The sequence below is a fragment of the Scyliorhinus canicula genome, chromosome 4, assembly GCF_902713615.1.
Source record: "Scyliorhinus canicula chromosome 4, sScyCan1.1, whole genome shotgun sequence".
In the NCBI taxonomy this organism is placed as follows: Eukaryota; Metazoa; Chordata; class Chondrichthyes; order Carcharhiniformes; family Scyliorhinidae; genus Scyliorhinus; species Scyliorhinus canicula.
The window spans coordinates 62,116,134-62,142,289 of NC_052149.1; the positions used below are offsets into that span (position 1 = coordinate 62,116,134).

General features: G+C 44.4%; 1 protein-coding gene across 2 annotated transcripts in view; it reads left to right on the top strand.

Moving 5' to 3' along the window:
• Window positions 1-26,156, top strand: part of frem1b (Fras1 related extracellular matrix 1b) — a 344,830-nt gene that overhangs the window by 233,401 nt on the left and 85,273 nt on the right. For both annotated transcript variants that reach the window (XM_038794342.1, XM_038794341.1), the window contains exons 21-23: window positions 8,296-8,440; window positions 10,403-10,544; window positions 11,748-11,943. In XM_038794342.1, the coding sequence (XP_038650270.1) occupies window positions 8,296-8,440; window positions 10,403-10,544; window positions 11,748-11,943 (483 nt within the window). The remainder of the gene's footprint in view (window positions 1-8,295; window positions 8,441-10,402; window positions 10,545-11,747; window positions 11,944-26,156) is intronic.

Genomic DNA, 26,156 nt, shown 5'->3' on the forward strand with positions numbered 1-26,156 from the left:
CCCCCCTAAGTCGGGGAAAAAGGTCCCAAAGGGCCATCACAAGCGAGAGCTACCAAATAAGCGACCAGTCACTCCCTGGCCACCACCGTAAGTCTATCTTAATGCTTTTTAACATACCTAATACTTGCTCACTCGTAATAACGACCTGTTCTAACCTGTTTACACATCCCTCTGAGACATCACCAATCAGCATGTCCCTCTCTTTTGTGAATACCGATGCAAAATACTCATTAAGGACCTCACCTACTTCCTCTAGTTCCATAAATAATTTCCCTCCTTTGCCCTTGAGTGGACTAACTCTTTCTCTAGCTACCCACTTGTTCCTAATCTATGTATAAAATGCCGTGGGATGCTCCATAATCCTGTCTGCCAAGGACATTTCGTGACCCCTTTTTGCCCTCCTAACTCTCTGCTTGAGCTCTTTTCTACTTTCCTTGTATTCCTCAAGTGCTTTATCTGTTTTTAGTTGCCTGTTCCTCACATTTGCATCTATTTTCTTTTTGACAAGATTCTCAATTTCCCTGGTCATCCATAGTTCCCGAATCCTGCATTTCTTGTCCTTCCATTTACCGGGACCCATTTTTACCAACAGGCTGACTCATGCTGACTCGGAACTCATGCTGCCCGGCTGACCTTGGCGACCCACACCAACCAACCTTTACAACCTACCTTTTCACTTATCTTTGACGCAATGGGTGAGATGCTTGGTCCTCATGATCTCACTTGCTTTGTCACTCAAAGTTACATTTCTGCTCAGGACTTCAGCTGATAATTTAAGTTCTCGCTGCATCCTTTAAAAAAAATCAAGAGATTTGTCCTCGAAAGTGCCATGCTTCATATTCAAATGTCTTTGAAGTTTTGAGGGTTTTAACCTTTCATTTGCCAGTACTTCCCTGCACATAACACACATGGGCTTTGCATCCTGATTTGCATTGGCACAATTAATAAAGCCATACCTCAAGAAATCACCTTTATTCTTCTTTGTTCCTGATTTCAGCCTCTTCTTAATGGACTGTTCATTAGAGACCCTGGAGCTCACACCAGCACTGCTTTGTCCTGCACTGGACTCTTCCGAGAATCTCTCTCCAGCAGATTCAGTTGTGAAATCCTGGCCTGTTTGTGTTTCCGGCCCTCTGTTCCTTATTACAAGCTGATCTATCTTCAGTTCTTCACACACTCCTGTTGCTTTCTTGCTGGCAACTACAAAATAGAGAAATCTCTCCTCTGTGATTTCGCAGTCAAAGCACGGATCGCGTGATGTTAGTGTGCGTGCCGGGTGCACGATCTGCTCTCTGCTGCCACTTCTGGTGGGAAGACTCTGCCAGTTTTAAAAATAAATTTAGTCCTGGGACAGCACGCTGATGTCAGGAGAAGATGGTACTGGGACAGCACGCTGATGTCAGGAGAAGATGGTACTGGGACAGCATGCTGATGTCAGGAGAAGATGGTACTGGGGCAGCACGCTGATGTCAGGAGAAGATGGTACTGGGACAGCATGCTGATGTCAGGAGAAGATGGTACTGTGGCAGCACGCTGATGTCAGGAGAAGATGGTACTGGGACAGCATGCTGACTTCATGAGGAGATAGTCCTGGGACAGCACGCTGATGTCAGGAGAAGATGGTACTGGGACAGCATGCTGATGTCAGGAGAAGATGGTACTGGGACAGCACGCTGATGTCAGGAGAAGATGGTACTGGGAGAGCACGCTGATGTCAGGAGAAGATGGTACTGGGACAGCATGCTGACTTCATGAGGAGATAGTCCTGGGACAGCACGCTGATGTCAGGAGAAGATGGTACTGGGACAGCACGCTGATGTCAGGAGAAGATGGTACTGGGACAGCACGCTGATGTCAGGAGAAGATGGTACTGGGAGAGCACGCTGATGTCAGGAGAAGATGGTACTTGGACAGCATGCTGATGTCAGGAGAAGATGGTACTGGGGCAGCACGCTGATGTCAGGAGGAGATAGTACTGAGACAGCACGCTGTGGAGGCAGTTTGCCCTGCTGGGCACTGGGCCTGTGCACTGCCAGATTCGCCTGAGGAGGCATGCATGTGGACAGCATTCTCTTTTTTGTAAACAGCACATGGGTACCATAAATTTATTTGTAAAGACTGATAACTTATAATGCACCATTATAGTCACACAATTGCACAGGTTGCAACCATTCACACAGATTTCACATGCTGGTCCTTAAATTCCACTTGCCCTGCCTCACAGGTCATTTATTTTCTGTAATTGCTGCAGGTGTCTTCTTCTTGGATCTTAGTTTGAAGAACAAACAAATTGCAGCAATCCCTGTTTATGTAGCTATCACATCATTCCTCTTCCCTGTGATGGTGTAGGCACTGAAGTACTTATAGAAGCCAGTGAACTGGTGCTGTCTGCCAAAATAGTGACCCTCCATTCTCACCCCTCACACAAACTTCACTCAGCCGCTCTCCATGCCCTTCACAGGCCCTGAGCTCCAACAGTCTGAAGCACAAAGTACCGACCCCGCTTCCTCCTATTGGTCAGCGGTCACCCATTGAATAATCTGGGTGCCAATCATATGGAGCAAGGCAAAATTTTGTGGCTGTTGGCAGCCGCGGCTGGCATTCTCAACCTAAATGCCGGTCACGGCCATTGGGCACTTCTCTTGCGATTGGGAACTCCACGATCCACGACACCTGAGCATCTAACACGGGGACATGGTAGCACAGTAGTTAGCACAGTTGCTTCACAACTCCAGGGTCCCAGGTTTGATTCCTGGCTTAGGTCACTGTATGTGCGGAGTCTGCATATTCTCCCCGTGTGTGCGTGGGTTTCCTCCGGGTGCTAAGATTTCCTCCCACAGTCCAAAGATGTGCAGGTTAGGTGGATTGGCCATGCTAAATTGCACTTAGTGTCCAAAAAGGTTAGGTGGGGTTACGGGGATAGGGTGGAGGTGTGGGCTTAGGTAGGGTGCTCTTTCCAAGGGCCGGTGCATACTCAATGGGCCAAATGGCCTCCTTCTGCACTGTAAATTCTATGATTCTATGAACTCCTGGGACACTGTTTGCACCAGTACTTGCCCTTGTGACCTTAGTTAATTGAACCATGCCATATATTTATTCATAATGTTTTGCCGAAGGATGTCGCAATGTTTTAATAAAGTGGTCTGTACATTTGCAGGGTACTTCATATTGTTATAGAGTGATATGTATATTTTATTGTGAAAATGCAAGAGTATTATTAATGAGGTTGCAGCACGACATTTTAGAAAAGCAAAAAGTCAGGCACAGTCAACAGGTTTTTGTAAAATTGAAATGGTGTTCAACCAACCTATTAGAGCTCTTTGAGGATGTAACAAGCAGGGTGGATAAAGGGGATGGAATGAATTTGGATTTTCAAATTGCATTCACTCAGATGCCACTTAAAAGGTTACTGCACAAGATAAGAGCTCTTATGTTGGGGATAATATATTAGCATGGATAAAAAAATTGGCTAATTAACAGGAAACAGGATAAATGGCTCGTTTTCAGGTTAACTGTAACTAGTGGAGTGCTGTAGGGATCAGTACTAGGGCCTCAACTATTTATAATCTATATTAGCATAGGAATTAGGAGCAGATGTAGGCAATTTAGCTCTTCAAGTCTGCTCTGCCATTCAATCAGATCATGGTTGATCTCTTCCTGGTCTCAAATCCACCTTCCCAACTGTTCCCCATATCCCTTTAACTCAGTTTTTTTAAAATCAGAAATATATGTATCTCGTTCTTGAAACCATTTAATCACGCAGATTCCACCATGCTATGAGGCAGTGAGTTCCACAAATTCACTACCTCTGCAAGAAGTAGTTCCTCCTCATCTCAACTCTAAATCTCCTACCGCTCAACCTATATCTGTGACCTCTTTTTCTAGATTGCTGTTCAAGGGGAAACATTTGGTCTACATTTACTTTATCAAGCCATTTTAGTATCATATATACATTGATCAGATCCCCTCTCATCTTTCTAAACTCCAGTGACTATAAGCCCAAATGACTTAATTTCTCCTCATACATCAACCTTTTCATCCCGGATCAATCTGGTGAATCACCTCTGAACTCCTCCAATGCTACAACACACTTTCTCAATGAGGAGACCAAAACTAGACACAATACTCCAGGTGTGGTCTCACCAACACTCTATACAATTGAAACAACACTTCTCTACTTTTATACTCCAGTTCTATTTCAATAAACACTGACATTACATTTGCCTTTTTAATTACATGATGAACCTGCATACCGACTTTCTGCAATTCATGAACAAAGACACCCAGATCCCTCTGCCCAGATGCATTTTGAATCTTCTTTCCATTCAGATAATTTGCCTTTCTATCTTTTTAGCCAAAAGGGGATAACCTCATATTTATTTACATTAAATTCCATCTGAATTTCCCATCTATTTTAGTATCATGCACAAATGTTGCTATGTTACGCCTTATCCCTGCTTGCAGACCATTTATATAGATTGTAAACAGTTGAGGTCTGAGGACTGAACCTTGTGGCACCCCGCTAATTACAGCTTGCCAGATAGAGAAGGACACATTTATCACAACATTCTGCTTCCCATCAGTCAGCCAATCCTCAATCCAATCTAGTACTCAAGCCCCAATACCTTGTGATCTCACCTTCTGGATCAGTCTTTTATGCACCTTGTCAAACATCTCCTGGAAGTCTGAATATACCACCTCCACAGGTTCCCCCTTATCCACCTTGCTGGTTACATCCTTAAAGAACTCAAGCAAGTTTGCCAAGCATGACTTATCCTTCATAAAACCATGCTGATACTGGTGGATTGAGCTTTGTCTTTCCAAATGTTCAGTCATCTCCTACTTAATGATTGATTCCAGCAACTTCCCCACCGCAGAAATGAAGCTGACAGCTCTATATTTAATATCTGCCTGAACATCCACCATTGTTCCTCAACTGTCCTACCCTCAATTATTTCTGCCCAGTCTACTTGGGTCAACTCTTTCCTCAGACCTGTACAATTATCTTGCCTGATGCTAAAACTCTACTATGGTACCCTGTCTTCTCTCACTCAATCTAAATTTGAAATTCCAGCATGCTGTGATCACTCCTTCCAAGAGGATCCTGAATGACAAGACTATTTATTTGCCCTTCTTCATTACATAATACGAAATCTAAAATAGCCTGCTTCCTGGTTGGCTCGATAACATATCGCTCTAAGAAAATATCCCTCACACACTCTATGAAATGGCCCTTGAGGCTACTCTTGCCAATTTGATTGGTCTAGTCAATATGCATATTAAAATCACCCATGATTACCATTGTGCTCTTCTCACAAGCCCACATTACTTCTTGGTTTGTACTATGCCTCACTTTGGGTGCATTACTCGGGGGCCTGAAAATTACTCCTACCAAGGAGTTTTTTCCTTTGTTTTTTATTTCCACCCAGATCGATTTAACATTTTGGCCCTTATTACCAATATAATTTCTTAATACAGCCTTGATATCATCTTTAACCAATAAAGCAACTCTGCCTCCTGTTCCATCCTGTCTATTCGCTCAGGATACTGAGTACCCTTGGAGATTCAACTCTCCGTCCTGTTCCTATGTTTCAGTAATCCCCACAAGATCATACCCATTTGTCTCTATTTGTGCCGTCAGCTCATTTACCTTATTCCGAAAACTACGTACATGTCGTCCCAATTTTTCTTTCTTTGCAGGATTTTCTTGTGCACTAACTTTTCAGACATTCTGACCTCTTTGGTAATCTCTGATAACACTCAGCCTCATCCCCAACTTTCACTCCCCCAGTCACATTGCATTTTGATTTTTTATGTTTCCATTCCCCTCCATATTCTTTTGACTGGTCCTGCCTGTTCATTCTATTAACCTCTACCTTCTCCTCACATGCTGAGCTGTTGTTTTTGTTCTCATTAACTATTATACTTCTTGTAGCTTTACCCTTCCCTTACCCGCATTTGCTAGTTCAAAGTCATTATGACCACCCTATTTATCCTTTCTTCTAGGACACTGGTCCCAGATCGGTTCAGGTGGAGACCGTCCCAATGGTACAGATCCCTCCTATCCCAATACTGATGCCAGTGCCCCATAAAATAGTACCCCTCTTTCCCGCACCACTCTTTTAGCCACGTGTTTACTTCCCTAACTTACTCATCCTTATGCCAATATGCACGTGGCTCGGGTAGTAATTTAGAGATTATAAACCTTGAGGACCAGTGCTTTAATTTTGTTCCTAGTTCCTGATAATCCCCAAACAGGCCCTCTTTCCGAGTCTTGCCTAAATTGTTTGTCCCAACGTGGACCACAACAACTGGATCCTCCCCCTCCCACACCAATATCCTGTCAAGCTGGTTAGAGATGTCCCTCACACTGGCACTGGGCAGGCAGTCCCATGTGGGACTGTCGGTATTATCAGCTCCCCTAATTATAGACTCCCCTACTACAACTTGTCTTTTTGCTCTCCCCACTTGAATGGCCTCCTGTACCACGGTACAGTGGTCAGCTAGCTCATCCTCCCTACAGTCCTTTTCCTCATCTACACAAGGAAAAAGTAACTCATACCTGTTGGACAAATCAAGAGCTGAGGCTCTTCCGTTTCTGAATTTAGGATCCCTCTATCTGCCTCACTCACAGTCACACCCTGCTGTCCCTGACCACTTGCAAAATTTGAGGTACTTAATCTATGGGGTGGGACCACCTCCTGAAACAAAGCGTTCAGGTATCTCTCCCTTGCCCTGATGTGACACCATGTCAGAAGCTCAGACTCCTTTCTCTCTGCTCTTTAATGAAGGCTCACCTCTCTCTCTGCTCTTTAATGAAGTCTCGCCTCTCTCTCTGCTCTTTAATGAAGTCTCACCTCTCTCTCGACTCTTTAATGAAGTCTCGCCTCTCTTTTCTCTCTTTAATGAAGTCTTGTCTCTCTCTGTGCTCTTTAATGACTTGGATGAAGGGACCGACTATATTGTCATCAAATGTTATGATTCGACGAAGGTACATGGGAAATAAAGTTGTGTGGAGAACAGAAAGAACCTGAAAAGAGATAAAGGGTGGGATTTACTGACCACCCCGCCGTCTGTTTCTCGGCGGCAGAGGTGGCCCGCCAGCGGGATCCATCAGTCCCGTTATTGTCAATGGGATTTCCCATTGACTGCACCACTCGCCGCCGGGAAACCTGTGCGCCAGTGTAGGACTAGAATTACCCGGTGGTGTGAACAGCCAGTAAATCCTGCCAATAGGTAGGTTCAGTGAGCGAACAAGAAATTGCCAGATGGAGTATAATGTGGGAAGATGGAAGGTTGTGGCAGGAAGAATAGAAAAGAGAAATATTGTTTAAATGGAGAGGGATTGTAGGATACTTCAGTGCAGAGGAATCTAGTGTCCTTATACAAGAATCATAAAAAAGTTACCATGAGGATACATCAAGTTATTAGGAATGGAATATTGGCCTTAATTGCAAGGGGAATGGAATATAAAAATGGAAAAGTTGTTACAACTGCATCGGGCATTGGTGAGATTGCGCCTGGAGTATTGTGTACAATTTGGTCTCTTTACTTAAGGATGGATTTATTTCCATTGGAATCAGTTCAGAGAAGGTTCACTCGGCTGATTCCTGGGATGAAAGGGTTGTCTTATCAGGAGCGTTGGGCCTATGCTCATTGGAGTTTAGAAAAATGAGAGCTAATCTTATTGAAACATAAAAGTTTCTGAGAGGATTTGACAGGATAGATGCTAAGAGGATGTGTCCTTTTGTGAGAGAGACTATAACTACAGGGCACTGTTGAAAAATAAGGGGTCTCCCATTGAAGATGGAGATGAGGAGAAATTTCATCTTTTAGAAGGTCATTAATCTGAAATTTTCTTCCACAGAGAGCAGTGAAGGCTGGGTTGTTTAGTGTGTTCAAGACTGATTGACAGCCAAGTCGAGGATTGTGGAGAGGAAACAGAGTTAACTCTTCAAAGAGTCACACAGACTTGAAAGGTGAACTCTGTTTTCTATCTCTACAGATGTGGCCAGAGCTGCTGAGTTTTCCTAGAATTCTGTTTTTGTTTCAGATTCCAGCATCCGCAGTATTTTGCTGAGACAAGGGTTATGGGGGACGGGCAGGAAAGTGGAGTGAAGGGCACAATCAGATCAACCATGATCTCACAGAATGGTAGTACACATTTTTTGGGCTGAATGGACTATTTTCCTATTTCCTCTGTTCTTATTAAGATCTTATAAACTTTACAAGGTGATCTGTATTTTTATAGGGCAAATTACTTTCATGGGCTGGTTGTAACATTATTTTTTGCAGGAATGAAGCTAATGTACCTGCATGATGACACAGAAACCTTGAAGGATAGTTTTACCATTCAACTGACTGATGGCAAGCACACAGTACCAGGGACAGTACATGTCCAAATTATATCGATCAATGATGAGAAGCCAGTTGTTTTAATGTAAGCTTGAATACTTTGGCAAGGTATCCACAATATGAATTTTTAGATGGTATATCATAAAACAAAGCATTGAATGAGCATTGTTTGGGAGAGTGGGCAGGAGGAGCAGTGTGGTTGAGCGACTGCTTTGTGCAGTTTCATTCAGTTTCACACTTAAAGGTTATGTTACAGACTCAAATTCAATTGATGTCCTCTATCCGGTGTCTGCCTTGAGGGCTGTCATTTCTTCTTAAAACTCGTGATGTTTTAGGGGCGTCTTGACAAATACATGATGGGAATAGAGGGATACGGATCCCAGAAGTGGAGATGATTTTAGTTTAGACGGGCAGCATGGTTGGTGCAGGTTTGGAGGGCTGAAGGGCCTGTTCCTGTGCTGTACTTTTCTTTGTTCTTTGTAACTCAGATTTGGGACAAATGTATCAATTTATTTACCAATTTATCTGTGACTGTATTTAAGAAATCTTGTTTGATATGCAGAACTCATTCAAAATAAAGATATCAGGCAACATGGGGATGATTAATGAGAAGATAAATTATTCAAGCCTTCTGTTGATTTAATGAGTGGTATTAAAGTGCAGTGTGGTCTGTAATTTTGAATACAAGCTCAACCACCACTGTTCACGAGTTAAGTCCTAATTTTATGTACTTATGTTCAATTTGCAAGTTTAGATACCCTCTTGGTTCAATGGTTCAACTGAACTTGATGGTGTGGAACTCAGCAATCCAGACAAGGAAATACATTGGTTGATTTCAGCTGGGGCAGTCAAAACAATAGGCAGCAATCAATTTCTAAAGCCCATTCATTGGAAGGTTTAATGTCCAGTTACCAATGGAATTGCAAAGCACAAATCATGCTGAGTTTGTACTCTGCTTATACTGAGACTGAAGACTTATTGAATTGGATGAGTGAGCTCAATTCAAGTCTACTGCAGGAATATTAGATAACGGATGTGATCTAACCAAAAAAAAAAGTTTGTTCTGGGTGGGAACAACCCCACTATCTAATGGCGCTATTTTTTAAAAATCGGACCTCAACATGGAACTTCCCACCAAGGATGTACTCAGTCATATTTTCTGCACTGAGGGAAAGAGATCGGGCAACATTTTTAAATGGCAGCCCGATCTCTCGACTTCCTGACGTGACCCCACCGCCCCCCACACATACACCACCAATGGCCCAACTCATCTGATGGGGGGACCTCGAGCTCCCTGCATCCCACGTCATACAGGCAGGGCACCCTGGGCCCGATTCCTGATGTGGGCAAAATGCCACCTAGATGCCTTGGCACTGCCAGCCTGCCAATGGCCCTGCGAACTTGGCAGTGCCATCTGTGCATCCTGGCAGTGCCAGGCTGGCACACAGGTGACACTTCCAGGGTGCCCAGGTGGCACTGCCAGGGTGTCAGGTAGGTAGTGTCAAGGAGCCCAGGTGGCATCAGCAGTGTCAGGGTGCCACCGTTCCCAGATACAAACCATCTGGGGACTTTTGATTGCCTGTGAGACCCCACCAAGTGTCGTTCTGCCTGGTCCACATTTGTGGGGACCACTGCTGAACAGCGCCCAGCTAGGGTCTCCTTAGTGAGGCCTGCAAATCCCGGGTGTCGGTTAGATTTGGCATCAGCAGAGTTAAGTGAGCTTTTAAACTCTCTTAACTCTGCAACTCTGAGTCCCGCCCATTGTGGTGTAACGACCATCGGGAATCCTGGAAGAGGCCTCTCGCAGGATCCGCCAGCCGCATCCCGTCCCCATTCTGGCAGGACACGGCCGGTAAATCGTGCCCAGCATATTTAAGAAGATGGGATTGCAATCCTCAGTAGTTGAATTACTCTATAGAATGAAGAGTACTCTTAGAATTATTAATTCCTACCTTGCTATAGTCATTCTAAGACTACAGAATACTACCAAAGTGCAGTGATAGTTGTGGCTTTGTGTTGGATCAATGACTGCCCTTTATCTGTTCAGAAACACTGGCTTGGAAGTGGAAGTGGGAGAAAACAAAGTTATTTCCAGTGTAGCTTTAGAAGCTGAAGACAAGGACACACCACGGTTCAAGCTTTACTACGTAATCAACACTGTGCCCCTATTTGGACAGCTGCAGCTAAAGGTAAGAATTGACAACACCGTCCATGATTTTCCCATTTGTGCAAAGAGTTCAGAGAAGTGATTCGCGGCTTTAATTAACTATGTTGTAAAGAAAAGCGTGGGTCATTAATCATCCATGGAAAATTAATTTTAAATAGCAGTGAGACATCAGGAGAAGAAGTCCTCTGCTCCTTTTATACAATGGTATTAGTAATGACTTCTTTAAGTTGATGAAGATTCCATGTGGTCGGTAATTCCAGTCCAATTATAAATATGTTCATGAGGAAAGGCATGTCAGAATGTTGGAAATACAAACCAGAGACAATCTGCATAAACGACATGAACTTCTTTATAACACAGATGTGTACTGAGACCAAAGCAATTGCTCTCCCTTTGAAAGCTAATTCGACTAACATGCGAGTACAAGACACGAAATTCCAACTGCACCACAGTGCAACTGAAAGAATGGAATTTCTGTCTGCTATCACGTCCTCAACTTCACCTTATCTCAGATTCCAGAGAGAGTTATGACTATATTTTGGTGAGTACCTGTTCCAGGAACAGCACGACAGGAGAATTTTCACAGCAGCAGTGAAACAGAGGTACCTCACCAACAAAGTAGCCCAAAAGTTGTTGGAAATGGGCAGCAGGACTCAGGTCAGCTGGTTAACTTGCAAAATACCATCTTTGGATAAGACAAGAAACAAAGGACCTGTCCGCTTGCTCATGTGGATCAAAAGAATGTTTTGAAGAACTGATAGTCCCTTTAGTATCCTAAAGGACATGAATCCCTCAAACAAGATGATGCAGAATAATTGGAAACTTATACCATTGCTATACAGTGTCCACCCTTTAACCTGTGCATGTTGGTATCAACACAATTTGCTTATATAGATGATGTGACCAATAAATGGCTTACAAATGACAGAAGAAAATCCTCATCTTCTGGCATTTAACTGCCTACTCTGTCTAAAGGTCGCAATGCCATGATTGCCAGCGTAGAAATGATCCATGTGAGAAATGACCAAAACCTGCACCTCTTCCCTCATAACTGCTTAATACATTCCCTGGTGCAATATAATGAATTTGGAGATAGAAATCCAATTAAAGCAAAGGTTGAGGACTTACAAAGGTTGAATACAATATTCTCAGCTGCATAAGATGATTCCAGCACTTTTTTGCAACAATGTTGTATTAATATATTATTTCTAATTTCTTGAAACAGACTGAATTTGAATGGATTCATCTATACCCAGGCATGAATTATAGTCAAGAAGATGTAGACATGAACCGAATTTGGTATCTACACACTACCATTGTGGGGTCAAAAGGTCAGGACAGCTTTCGCTTCCATGTTACAGATGGGGATAACACCTCACCTTCACAGAATTTTTATATCTCACTAAAAAACATGAAGAAAGGTGAGTAAATTATAATTCTGGACAAATCCCATTATGCAACTTAATTTTAAATATATATTGGTTATCTATTATATATATATATATATATATTTAGCTTAGATTTGTCAAGAGTACATGGTGGAAAAATTATCTGTTTGAAAACTGGAAACATCTGGCATGATACTTTGATATGGTCTGCATCATTACATTGTATATTGTGAAAATTTAGAAGTTTGCAAAACAGGAAACTTGTCCTTGCAGAGGCATAAATCCAAGTGATCAATAATGCTTTCACTTGCAGTAACCAAATTTTATGCAGTCTTACATTATGACTAAGGTAAAATTATGATTTTTCTGTGAAACTTTTCTATGAAGCTGCAAGAGGAGTTCTTTCTAACAAGCATCCAGCAGCTTTAGTGGACCTGATCACGATGGATGAGAAAAATTTCTCACTGTTTTGATGACACTCTACAGATGTAGCTTGTCTTGAAGATATGACTTGAATAACCTTGATTATTGCTTGTGTCCCTGGGTGTCAATTGCCACAGTCAAGATCCTACTAGGAGAAGCAAGTCTTGTCATTGTAGGTGTGGCAAAGTCTACTGTGGCGTGAATGGCTGTCTTCACAAAGGCATTTTGCTTAGTGTGGACATCATTTGAATAATGATATCAACTCTCAGTTCATGCCATTAAAGTTTTGGAAGATCATGAACTCAACTTATAGAGTCCAATAATCATTCCTGAAGAATATGAACAGTAATACAGACGAAGAGGTGAATTTTCCCAGGCAAGGAGTGGCAGGTTTGGGTGCATGTGGGGAGTCAATGCTCTAAAAGTGATGTTGGGTCACAAGCCTGATATCATAAGACCATAAGATATAGGAGCAGAATTAGGCCATTCAGCCAAACAAATTTGCTCTACCATTCGATCATGGCTGATATGTTCCTCATTCACCTTCTCCCCATAACTCCTGATCCCCTTATTAATCAAGAAATCTCTTTATTAATCAAGAACACCAAATTTGTGTTTGAGGTGCTGTTACCTACAAAACAAGAGCTAGAGAATGGAATTGGACAGAATAGTTCTTTTATAGAACATAGGAACTAGGAGTAGGGAATTTAGCCTCTCGATCCTGCTGCACTGTTCAATACAATCATGGCTGATGTCATCATGGCCTCTCCGTAACCCTTCAACCCATTGCTAATTAAAAATCTGTCTAACTCCTCTTTAAATGTACTCAGTGTCCCAGAATTCACCGCACTCAGGGGTAGCGAATTCCACAGATTCACGACCCTTTGGGAAAAGTAGTTTTTCCTCATCTCCATTTTTAATTTTCTATCCCTTATCCTGAGACTATGACCTCTCATTTTAGAATGCCCCACAAGAGGAAGGATCTGCTCCACGTCTACTTTATCCATACCTTTTAATATCTCATTTACCTCAATTTTATCTCCGCTCATTCTTCTAAACTCTAGAGAGTATAGGCCTAAACTGCTCAATCTCTCTTCATAAGACAAACCTCTCACCTCTGGAATCAATCTAGTGAACCTCCTCTGAACTGCCTCCAATGCCTCTACATCATTCCTCAAATAAGGGGTCCAAAACTGTGCACAATACTCCAGATGCGGTCTTACCAATCCCTTGTATAGTTGCAACAACGCTTCCTTACCTTTATGCTCTATTCCTTTAGCTTTAAATGTCAACATTCCATTCGCTTTCTTTATTATCTGCTGTACCTGCATGCTAGTTTTCTGCAATTCTTACTTGAGGACACCCAGATCCCTATGCACCGGAGCACCCCAATGTCTCTCCCCATTTAGATAACAAGTTGCCTTTCTATTTTTCCGACCAAAATGGATGACCTCATGCATATTCACATTAACCGCCATCTGCCCACTCTCCTAATCTAACTATATCCATTTGTAAGTTTAATATTTCCTCATTTCAAATTACTGTCTTCCCTATTTTAGTGTCATCTGCAAATGTGATTATAGAACCTTCTCTACCTGTATCCATGTGATTAATATAGATTGTAAATATTTTGAGTCCAAGGACCGAACCCTGTGGCACACCACTAATTACATCTTGCCATCCAGAAAAAGACCCATTTATCCTTGATTCTCTGTATTCTGTCCATCAGCCAGTCATCTATCCAAACTAATAAATTACCCATAACCCTGTATGATCTAACCTGTGTATCAACCCTCTGTATGGCACCTTATCAAACACCTTACAGTAGTCCAGGTGTACTACATCTACAGGATCCCCATTATCCACTTCGCATGTTACATCTTCAAAGAGCTTTATAATATCATGCTGACTCTGATGGATAGTGTTTTGACTTTCTAAATGTCCTGATGTTACTTCCTTATTAATGGATTCCAACAATTTCCAAACAACAGGTGTTGAACTAAATGGTCTGTAATTTCCTACATTCTGCCTCACTCCCTTTTAGAATAAGCATTAGCATTTTTCCAATCCATGGAAACCTTACCCCTGTCCAAGGAATTTTGGAATATTATAACAAATAGATCCACTATCTCACTGACACTTCCTTTAACATCCTAGGATGTAGGCCATCAGGCCCTGGGTACTTGTCTGCTTTCAATCCCAATAGTTTGTTGAGTATTGTTTCCCTATTAATGCTGATTGTTCTTAGTTCCACCCTTTCTATCACCACTGAATTGCCTTTTTCTTATAGGGATGATACTAGTGTCCTCCACCGTGAAAATTGAGGCAAAATATTGATTTAGTGTCTCCGTCATTTTTTTGTTCCCCTCTACTAATTCTCATTGCATGTCCATTTAGATTTTACTCAGTTGCATTTGCAGGCAAGCACCGAACCTTGTGCAGCAGCGAGGGAAGTCTTTGATATATTCAAATAGTTCATCAAGTTGTGTTTTAACCAAGGATTCTTTTAACCAAGGCTTTAACAGCCAGTGAACCGACTTCCCGAACTGCCAGGATCATCAAGCCGAGCGCATGGCAATGTGGGTTTCTTCAATGAAACTGATAGGCTGGGAAACTTTTGACCAGTGAAACTAAAGAGCAGCAGCCTTGGCCAGGTGAGAGGCTGCTGCTCACGACATTCCTTTGCAGAGAATGGATTCACTGCTTGACAGGTGAATGCCTGGAACTTCTTGGAAATCACGATACCTGTCTTGCGCTTCACTTACCTTGAGCTGCACATCCTAGCTACAAGCGTTCACCACAGCAAGGGAACAGCTTATGTGGCTCCGCCTCCCACCTCTGACAAAGAACAAGACTAGTAAAAGCACCAACAGCCCAGCAGTAGCTGCCTTCGGCCCAGCTGTACACTGCACACTGCTCCACAGGGCAGAAGGTTGTGTTTTCCGGTTTCTTCTGGTGTCAGGATTTTCCAGTCCTGCTGAAATCAATGGATTTTTGAATGGCTCGCTGCATTTTCCAGCCTGACCCACGCCAACAAGGAGTTGTAAAACTCTGCCCAGAGAGTCAGCTCCAAGAAGTGAAATCTCCAATGAAGGGGATCAGCTCACTCAACATTTCTGAGCACCAGTACTGCAGGAAGATTGGGTTTTCATGCAAGGTTGTTGTTGACATCTACAGCCCCCGGAACAAGACCTCCTTCCCAGTAGACCAGGTGGGCTTGCATTGCCAATAACTGAAACGGTGTCTGTCACCATTGGAGGCCTCCCCCCAAATCACTACCTCTCTTCAGCAAGGCGAGAAAGCAAAAAGGTGTGAGATTAAACATGGTTTCTGTGGAGCGGATGGAAAGGAACATTTGTGGAGGGTGACTGTGAGGCATTGTTGCCAGATATCAATAGGATGAGTGGGAGTGTTGATTGTTCAGATGGGAAATAAGAAGGTGCCTAGAGAGAATGGAATGTGTGGATCTGAAAGGCATGTTGCTCTGAGGAGTGCTGTGCAAAGGAATGTTGGGAAAGTTAGTGGGTGGGATTTTCCACGCGTCCCCTACGACGTGTTTTGAGGCAGCGGAGGGGGTTCGCCATTGTCTGATAGCGGGATCTCCCGATCCCACCACTGTCAACAGGGTTCCCCGTTGTTCACACCCTCCACTGTGGGAGAAACCGGCGCAGGTATTCGCCGTTGACAGGACCAGATGATCCTCCCGTGGGAACAGCAGGAAATTCCTGCCCAGTGTGTGACCTGGCTACTGAAAGTGCAATGTCACTCACTATTCTTGCCCATGTGACCCTGTATTCTCTTGGTGTACTACTTCTAGGTTGGAGAACCACACACCTGGTGCTAACTCGCTGAGACACGTCCACCACACTTGCTAGGTTGGAGCAGCTATTCTCTTCCTTACGCCCTTTGGAAAGATCACCTCACTTTCAGATCACCTTTCAGATTCCACAACACGTAAGAGTGAGAGACCCAGGAACACCTTCCCAGGCCTCCTCTCCATTCCTGTAACTGCTGCAGCCTCAAAAATCCATATTCTGTTATACGTTTGTAAACCATACCAGGATTCGCTTTAATTAGAAATCCTTTCTTTGACCGTGTCATTGCACCCTCCATCTCTGATTGGTCGGGGAGCCCAGAGGCAGCATGCTAATGTTCTGGCTCCATTAAAGAGCCACTGTAAAATCTGTTACTCAATCAAACAGGTTCCCAACCCATTGATGATTCCCCTGTTTTGGCAGGAAGTTTGTTCAGAAAATTCCAGCCTAAGAAATTGTGAAAATCATTAATTCGAAGGATGGAGTCATGATTATGTGGCATCTAATTGCCTATAACGAGAGCTCTATGGACAGATACTTAAGGTTTTTTGTTTGCCTGTTGATTTCAAGCTGCCTCCAATTTGAGTTGTCAGAAAGTGACTTAAAAGTTTTCTTAAATTATATTTTTGTATAAATGTTCCTTTAACCAAAACTGGTTTTGCTGCCAAATAACAACTTACGTTAGCAGACATAAGCCAAGACTAGAGAAATTTCTTTTTACATGTTTTCATTTTTCCATTTGTACTTTAGTTATTCCCATTCTTTAATCATTTTCTAGCTCATTGTCATGAGCTCTTTCTCATGAGCAGCATTTTTTACCGAGAAATATTTAAGAATTATCCTGAAAATAATTTTTTCTTGCCTTTTTAAATTATTTTACAACAAAGGTCTGCTCTTAAAACATACTTTTCCCACCCCGTTGAGCCCAGGCTGATCCCGTTGTGCCGGATGAATGGCAGGAAAGGTCAAAAATGGATTCACGCCAGATGCGAACCATTTTGTCATTAACCCGGCCTGCTACCGATAGCGAGAACAAAATGGCGAGAAGCTAATTAGCATTCATTTCAATCTGATTAGCAAGATTGACGTTGAATGCTGCGGCCTCTCGGAAGTCACCCCCCCCCCCCTCCCCCCCGGCACCTCCCAGCGAGAGGTCATGTGGCCGTTGTTTAATACTCCTCTACAAAAACGTACACCTGCCGCAATGGCTGCCAAGGGGAAGTGAGAAGGTGAATATCCCTCTCCATTTACTGGCATTGAACTCATGAGCACCGGAGCTTTTACCTCAGTTCTCTGGGGGACGTGGGGGCTCTTCAGGCGGAATGGGGCTGTACATGGGGGGGGGGGGGGTGGAGTTGTGTTTGTGAGGCATTCAAGCCATCTTACATATCGTGAAGACCCATAACAGTGGCAACCACAGCTGTAACTTATCTGTCCTACCAAACTCTCCAGCACAGAGCCATGCTGCAGCTTCTCTCATGAAAGTCAATTTCACCCCCTTTGATGGCCAGCAACCTCTGGCTTCACAGCTGAAGGCTATTTCAAAGGAGAGATTAGCCTTGTTAGTTGTGATAACACTTCACGCTGCTGAAACCTCACTGCTTCTTCGAAGGAACAGGTGGCCTGTCTGAGAGGATGATAGTACACCTGCAAGCAACCTTTGATGCCTGAACACAGTGCCTGCACTCTAGGAGGATGTGAGGTGTCAGCCAATGGATTGGTGGCGGAAAGGGGTGGCGAGGTGCGAGGGGGTCTTGGGAAATTGAAGGGTGGCAGGCGATACTGATGGAAGGAGAGAGGTGGTAAATTACCCTTGCAGCTTATCCGAGGTCGTCCATCTTCATCCTACATTGGACGGCAGTCGTCCTGGTCATGCTGCCTACTGAGTGCATTGTGGCATTGCTCACGGTGCTCCTGGTTCTCCGACCCCCCTTGTGGGTACAGGGTGCCTTGCCTTTCATCCACTGAGAAGCCTGGCCAGGTCAGTATCCCTAAAGTGAGAAGCAGGTCTCCGTGTTGCTATCCTTGTGTCTTGACTGGGGGTGAGTGCTGGGGGAGCGTTTAGAAACAGCACCCCCTTGTTAACAATAAGCAGTGAGGCATGAGGTGGGGAATCAGACAGCGAGGTAGTCAAGCATGGCGAGATTCATGTGGGGGCTCATTGTTTGCACTAAGTGCGCTTGAATACAGATCGCAATTGTGCCAATACAGCCGATGCAAAGAACCCCGGCAAACCTGCCCAAAATGACACTTGGTGCAGGATTCTCCATCTCCCACTGCACCCATTTTCTTGTACGGCGTGCCGCCTCTGGCAGCGAGAATCTCCATACTGGCAGCCGGCCAATGGGGTTTCCCATTGTGGGCACCCCCGTGCCATCAGAAATCCACGGGCGTGAGTGCGCTGCCGGCAAAACAGAGGATCCTGCCGACAGAGAATCCAGCCCTTAGTCATTTTTCGGGTGAATCACGCCCTATATCTAGAAGAACAAAACACTAGAGGACAGAACAAAGGTCCCTGCAACAGCGCAAACAGACAGGCTGGCATTTGGCTCTTCTGCTTAACTCCAATCTCGACTGTCAGCTACATCTCTTTCCAAGCAACATTTTCTTTCAAATGTGGAGATTTTGTATTCAGCTGCATTTGTCCTTTTTCTGCCATTGTAGGGAATTGCTAACATACAACATAGAGTTTTGGACGAGGTGAATTTCCCACCAGGTGGATCTGTGCAATTCAGATCACAATCTACCCACACTTCAATGGTGTTTTGGAGCTAGGGCTGATTGGCACTGGGGGACCTGAAGAAGCCGGCAAGGCTAATCCTCAGAGATCGGTGCACTCTTTTTAAGGGCACCCCAGCTCAGAATAACACTGCAACGTCCCCCCGCCCCCCCGCCCCCATTACTGGCAAGGCTCCCCCTAATCATTAGCAAACCCCCCAATTGCTGGCAAGGCCCCCCACCCCCATTGTCGGCAAGGCCCTCCCTACCCCCATTTAGCGACATCCCGCTATGGGTTCACCAAAGGCCCCTCCCGCATTCAAGGCCGCCCTTCAGTTCCAACCCCTTAGATCCCTCCCCCTGGAGGTCCAACTCCTCAGTCCCCCACTTCAGGCCCTGCCCCTTGGTAGTGTCAACCTGGCACTGTCCTCTGGCTCTCTGGCACTGTCAACATAATTGATTGATATTTATTGTCAGATGTACGAAGTAGTATTTTTCTGCGGCCAAGGGAATGTACAGAGTGCATACATAGTAGACAAAAGAATTATCAACAGAGTACATTGACAGTGGTGCATCAATAAATCGTGATTGGTTACAGTGCAGAACAAGGCCAAACAAGAGCAGCATAGGGCGTTGTGAACAGTGTTAAAAGAGTTTTAGTAGGTCAGAACGGTGAAAAGAGAGAAAAGAAAGAGGTCTGGTTGAGAGAGCTCGCAGAGAGTTGCCACGATCCGGCGCCATCTTGGATGACACTGCCAGGTTGGCACTACAAGGTTGGCGGTGTCGGGGGGCAGCACTCAGACAGGGCACTTGACCTTTCTGGGAAGGAATTTAGAACAGATGAAACCCCAGCATAGAAAAAGCAGCCAGACAGAGCATCTGCTCTTTCTAGGAAGCACTTAAGCACAGAAGAAAACCCAGCAGAAAAAAAAGGCAGTCTGAAGTACTTCAGGCAGTCTGAAATAGCTTCTTTTTAAAAAAACAGAGGTTAGAAACAACGCCTGCTTAAAAGAGGAATAGTTAATGGAATGTGAAGAGTTATAAGAACAAAAAAGATAATCCTCCTATGAAACAGCCTGGGCATGGCAATGAAGAGGCTTGTAAAAGGTAAAAGTTGCTTTCAGAGTGTGGGTGTCTGGCCACAGTTCCCCTATTGGATTTCATCAATTGTGTACTTACTGTGAGCATTAGAGTATAAGTTGGATTTTGTAACTTGTGCTGTCCTTACAAATTTCTATATATAATGATAATAACCTTTATTGTCACAAGTAGGCTGACATTAACACTGCAATGACGTTACTGTGAAAAGCCCCTAGTTGCCACATTTTGGCGTCTATTCTGGTACACGGAGGGAAAATTCAGAATGTCCAAATTACCTAATAGCACGTCTTTCGGGACTTGTGAGAGGAAACCGGAGCACCCGGAGGAAACCCACATAGAATCCACACAGACAGTGACCCAAGCCGGGAATCGAACCTGGGACCCGGGCGCTGTGAAACAATAGTGATAACCACTGTTATATCTGTAACATAGAACATAGAACATAGAACAGTACAGCACAGAACAGGCCCTTCGGCCCTCGATGTTGTGCCGAGCAATGATCACCCTACTCAAACCCACGTATCCACCCTATACCCGTAACCCAACAACCCCCCCTTAACCTTACTTTTTAGGACACTACGGGCAATTTAGCATGGCCAATCCACCTAACCCGCACATCTTTGGACTGTAACGCTGTAGCTGTGGTTCATCTTTTATAGTTCATCTTTTCTTGTTTCATAAAAGTTGTATTATTTTGTTCAAAGTTCATCAACTGACTCCTGTGGCTATGTTCTGTAACCATCATCCACTTTTCTAAAGCAAAAATAGAAGTTAAACTGCATGATTCTCCATCGGCGGGATCCTCTGCTTCGCTGGCAGTGTACCCACATCTGTGGGTTTCCCAGTGGCGTTGGGTGGCTACAATGGGAAACCCCATTGGCCGGCAGTGGGGTATGTCTCACTGGAAAATGGGGCTGGCGGGACAGAGAATTCCGGGGTAAGGATCTCTCAAGCCAGGTTCCACCCTGGGTTCTGACTTGTCCAGTTGTAACAACAGCTGGGATGATAACACTATGTCGCAGATGACACAAAAATTATTGGAGTTGCGGATAGAGAAGAGGATTGTCAGAGGATACAGTAGGATATAAATTGGTTGGAGTCTTGGGCAGAGAAATGGAAGATGGAGTTTAATCTGGACAAGTGTGAGGCAATGCACTTTTGAAGGTCCAATGCGTGTAGGAATTACACAGTAAATGGTAGAACGCTTGCAAGTATTGACAGGCAGAGAGATCTAGGCGTGCATGTCCATCTACCACTGAAAGTGGCAACGCATGTGGATAAGGTAGTCAAGAAGGGGGCCAAGTGCAATGTGTCCAAGTTTGCAGACAACACTAAGGTGAGTGGTAAAGCAAAAAATGCAGAGGATACTAGAAGTCTGCAGAGGGATTTGCATAGTTTAAGTGAATGGGCTAGGGTCTGGCAGATGGAATACAATATTGACAAATGTGAGGTTATCCATTTTGTTAGGAATAACAGCAAAAGGGATTACTATTTAAATGATAAAATATTAAAACATGCTGCTGTGCAGAGGGACCTGAGTGCCCTTGTGCATGAGTCACAAAAAGTTGGTTTACAAGTGCAACAGGTGATTAAGAAGGCGAATGGAGTTTTGTCCTTCATTGCTAGAGGTTTGGAGTTTAAGACTAGGGAGGTTATGCTGCACTGTATAAGGTGTTAGTGAGAGCACACCTGGAGAATTGTGTTCAGTTTTGGTCTCCTTACTTGAGAAAGGACGTACTGACGCTGGAGGGTGTGCAGAGGAGGTTCACCAGGTTAATCCTCGATTTGAGGGAGTTGGATTACAAGGAGAGTTTGAGTAGACTGGGACTGTACTCGTTGGAACTAAGAAGGATGCAGGGGATCTTATAGAAACATATAAAATTATGAAGGGAATAGATAGGATAGATACGGGCAGGTTGTTTCCACCAGCGGGTGAAAACAGAACTAGGGGACATAGCCTCAAAGTAAAGGGAAGTAGATTTAGGACTGAGTTTAGGAGGAACTTCTTCAGCCAAAGGGTTGTAAATCTACAGAATCCCCTGCCCAGTGAAGGAGTTGAGGCTCCTTCATTAAATATTTTCAAGATAAAGATAGTTTTTTGAAGAATAAAGGAATAAAGGGTTATGGTGCTCGGGTGGGAAAGTGGAGCTGAGTCCACAACAGATCAGCCATGATCTTATTGAATGGCAGAGCAGGCTCGCAGGGCCAGATGGCCTACTCCTGCTCCTAGTTCTTATGTTCTTATGGAGAAGGCATATGGCATGCTGGCCTTCATTGGACGGGGTATTGAATATAAAAATTGGCAAGTTCACTAACACCTTATACAGTGCAGCATAACCTCCCTAGTCTTAAACTCCAAACCTCTAGCAATGAAGGACAAAACTCCATTCGCCTTCTTAATCACCTGTTGCACTTGTAAACCAACTTTTTGTGACTCATGCACAAGGGCACTCAGGTCCCTCTGCACAGCAGCATGTTTTAATATTTTATCATTTAAATAGTAATCCCTTTTGCTGTTATTCCTAACAAAATAGATAACCTCACATTCAGCAGGGGCATGGGAACCTGGATTGTAGTTTTGGGGTACGGGAGATTGAGAGTATAGAGGTCAGGAGCACAGATTTGACTTCGCAGGAGGGTGCCAGTGTTCAGGTAGGTGGTTTGAAGTGTGTCTACTTCAATGCCAGGAGTATACGAAATAAGGTAGGGGAACTGGCAGCATGGGTTGGTACCTGGGACTTCGATGTTGTGGCCATTTCAGAGACATGGATAGAGCAGGGACAGGAATGGTTGTTGCAGGTTCCGGGGTTTAGGTGTTTTAGTAAGCTCAGAGAAGGGGGCAAAAGAGGGGGAGGTGTGGCGCTGCTAGTCAAGGACAGTATTACGGTGGTGGAAAGGATGCTAGATGGGGACTCTTCTTCTGAGGTAGTATGGGCTGAGGTTAGAAACAGGAAAGGAGAGGTCACCCTGTTGGGAGTTTTCTATAGGCCACCTAATAGTTCTAGGGATGTAGAGGAAAGGATGGCGAAGATGATTCTGGAAAAGAGCGAAAGTAACAGGGTAGTTGTTATGGGAGACTTTAACTTTCCAAATATTGACTGGAAAAGATATAGTTCGAGTACATTAGATGGGTCATTCTTTGTACAATGTGTGCAGGAGGGTTTCCTGACACAATATGTTGACAGGCCAACAAGAGGCGAGGCCACATTGGATTTGGTTTTGGGTAATGAACCAGGCCAGGTGTTAGATCTGGAGGTAGGTGAGCACTTTGGAAACAGTGACCACAATTCGGTGACCTTTACATTAATGATGGAAAAGGATAAGTATACCCCGCAGGGCAAGAGTTATAGCTGGGGGAAGGGCAATTATGATGCCATTAGACATGACTTAGGATGTGTTGGTTGGAGAAGTAGGCTGCAAGGGTTGGGCACACTGGATATGTGGAGCTTGTTCAAGGAACAGCTATTGCATGTTCTTGATAAGTACGTACCAGTCAGGCAGGGAGGAAGGGGTCGAGCGAGGGAACCGTGGTTTACCAAAGAAGTGGAATCACTTGTTAAGAGGAAGAAGGAGGCCTATGTGAAGATGAGGCATGAAGTTTCAGTTGGGGCGCTTGATAGTTACAAGGAAGCGAGGAAGGATCTAAAGAGAGAGCTGAGACGAGCAAGGAGGGGACATGAGAAGTCTTTGGCAGGTAGGATCAAGGAAAACCCAAAAGCTTTCTATAGGTATGTCAGGAATAAAAGAATGACTAGGGTAAGAGTAGGGCCAGTCAAGGACAGTGGTGGGAAGTTGTGTGTGGAGGCTGAGGAGATAAGCGAGATACTAAATGAATACTTTTCGTCAGTATTCACTCAAGAAAAAGATAATATTGTGGAGGAGAATGCTGAGACCCAGGCTATTAGAATAGATGGCATTGAGGTGCGTAGGGAAGAAGTGTTGGCAATTCTGGACAAGGTGAAAATAGATAAGTCCCCGGGGCCAGATGGGATTTATCCTAGGATTCTCTGGGAAGCCAGGGAAGAGATTGCTGAGCCTTTGGCTTTGATTTTTAGGTCATCATTGGCTACAGGAATAGTGCCAGAGGACTGGAGGATAGCAAATGTGGTCCCTTTGTTCAAGAAGGGGAGTAGAGATAACCCCGGTAACTATAGGCCGGTGAGCCTAACGTCTGTGGTGGGTAAAGTCTTGGAGAGGATTATAAAAGATACAATTTATAATCATCTAGATAGGAATAATATGATTAGGGACAGTCAGCATGGTTTTGTGAAGGGTAGGTCATGCCTCACAAACCTTATCGAGTTCTTTGAGAAGGTGACTGAACAGGTTGACGAGGGTAGAGCAGTTGATGTGGTGTATATGGATTTCAGTAAAGCGTTTGATAAGGTTCCCCACGGTCGTCTATTGCAGAAAATACGGAGGCTGGGGATTGAGGGTGATTTAGAGATGTGGATCAGAAATTGGCTAGTTGAAAGAAGACAGAGAGTGGTAGTTGATGGGAAATGTTCAGAATGGAGTTCAGTTACGAGTGGCGTACCACAAGGATCTGTTCTGGGGCCGTTGCTGTTTGTCATTTTTATAAATGACCTAGAGGAGGGCGCAGAAGGATGGGTGAGTAAATTTGCAGACGACACTAAAGTCGGTGGAGTTGTAGACAGTGCGGAAGGATGTTGCAGGTTACAGAGGGACATAGATAAGCTGCAGAGCTGGGCTGAGAGGTGGCAAATGGAGTTTAATGTGGAGAAGTGTGAGGTGATTCACTTTGGAAAGAATAACAGAAATGCGGAATATTTGGCTAATGGTAAAATTCTTGGTAGTGTGGATGAGCAGAGGGATCTCGGTGTCCATGTACATAGATCCCTGAAAGTTGCCACCCAGGTTGATAGGGTTGTGAAGAAGGCCTATGGTGTGTTGGCCTTTATTGGTAGAGGGATTGAGTTCCGGAGCCATGAGGTCATGTTGCAGTTGTACAAAACTCTAGTACGGCCGCATTTGGAGTATTGCATACAGTTCTGGTCGCCTCATTATAGGAAGGACGTGGAAGCTTTGGAACGGGTGCAGAGGAGATTTACCAGGATGTTGCCTGGTATGGAGGGAAAATCTTATGAGGAAAGGCTGATGGACTTGAGGTTGTTTTCGTTAGAGAGAAGAAGGTTAAGAGGTGACTTAATAGAGGCATACAAAATGATCAGAGGGTTAGATAGGGTGGACAGCGAGAGCCTTCTCCCGCGGATGGAGGTGGCTAGCACGAGGGGACATAGCCTTAAATTGAGGGGTAATAGATATAGGACAGAGGTCAGAGGTGGGTTTTTTACGCAAAGAGTGGTGAGGCCGTGGAATGCCCTACCTGCAACAGTAGTGAACTCGCCAACATTGAGGGCATTTAAAAATTTATTGGATAAGCATATGGATGATAATGGCATAGTGTAGGTTAGATGGCCTTTAGATTTTTTCCATGTCGGTGCAACATCGAGGGCCGAAGGGCCTGTACTGCGCTGTATCGTTCTATGTTCTATATGTTCTATGTTCTAAGTCACGTTGCAGCTGTACAGTACCTCAGTTAGGCCTCATCTGGAATATTGTGTTAATTTCTGGTTGCTACACTATCAGAAGGATGTGAATGCTTTGGAGAGGGTAAAACGTGGTTTACTTGGATGTTGCCTGGTATGGAGAGCAGTAGCTGTGAGGAGAAGTTAGATAAACTTGGTCTGTTCTCACTGGAATGACGGAGGTTGAGAGGTGGCCTGATAGAGGTCTACATGGTTATGAATGGCATGGACAGAGTGGATAGTCAGATGGTCTTTCCCAGGTTAGGAGAGTCATGTTCTAGTGGACATTGGATTAAAGTGTGTGGGAAAAAGTTTAGAACAGATGTGCGAGGCAAGTTTTTTACATAGAGGGTGGTAAATATATGAAACTGGGGAGGTGGTGGGAGCAGGTACGATAGCAACATCCAAGGGGCATCTAGACAAATATATGAATAGGGTGCAAATGGAAGGATATGGGGGGGTTTCCGAGCCCCGCACCGTGCCGGAGAATTGGAGCAACAGCGCCACAACGCCCTGACGCCGGCGCGCGATTCTCCAAGATGAGGAGAATCGGCGCCATTTGCGTGGCACGTTTGGCGCGGCACGGCCACGGACCGCTGGAATCGGCGATTTTCCAGCCCAAATGGGCCAAGCAGCCGCT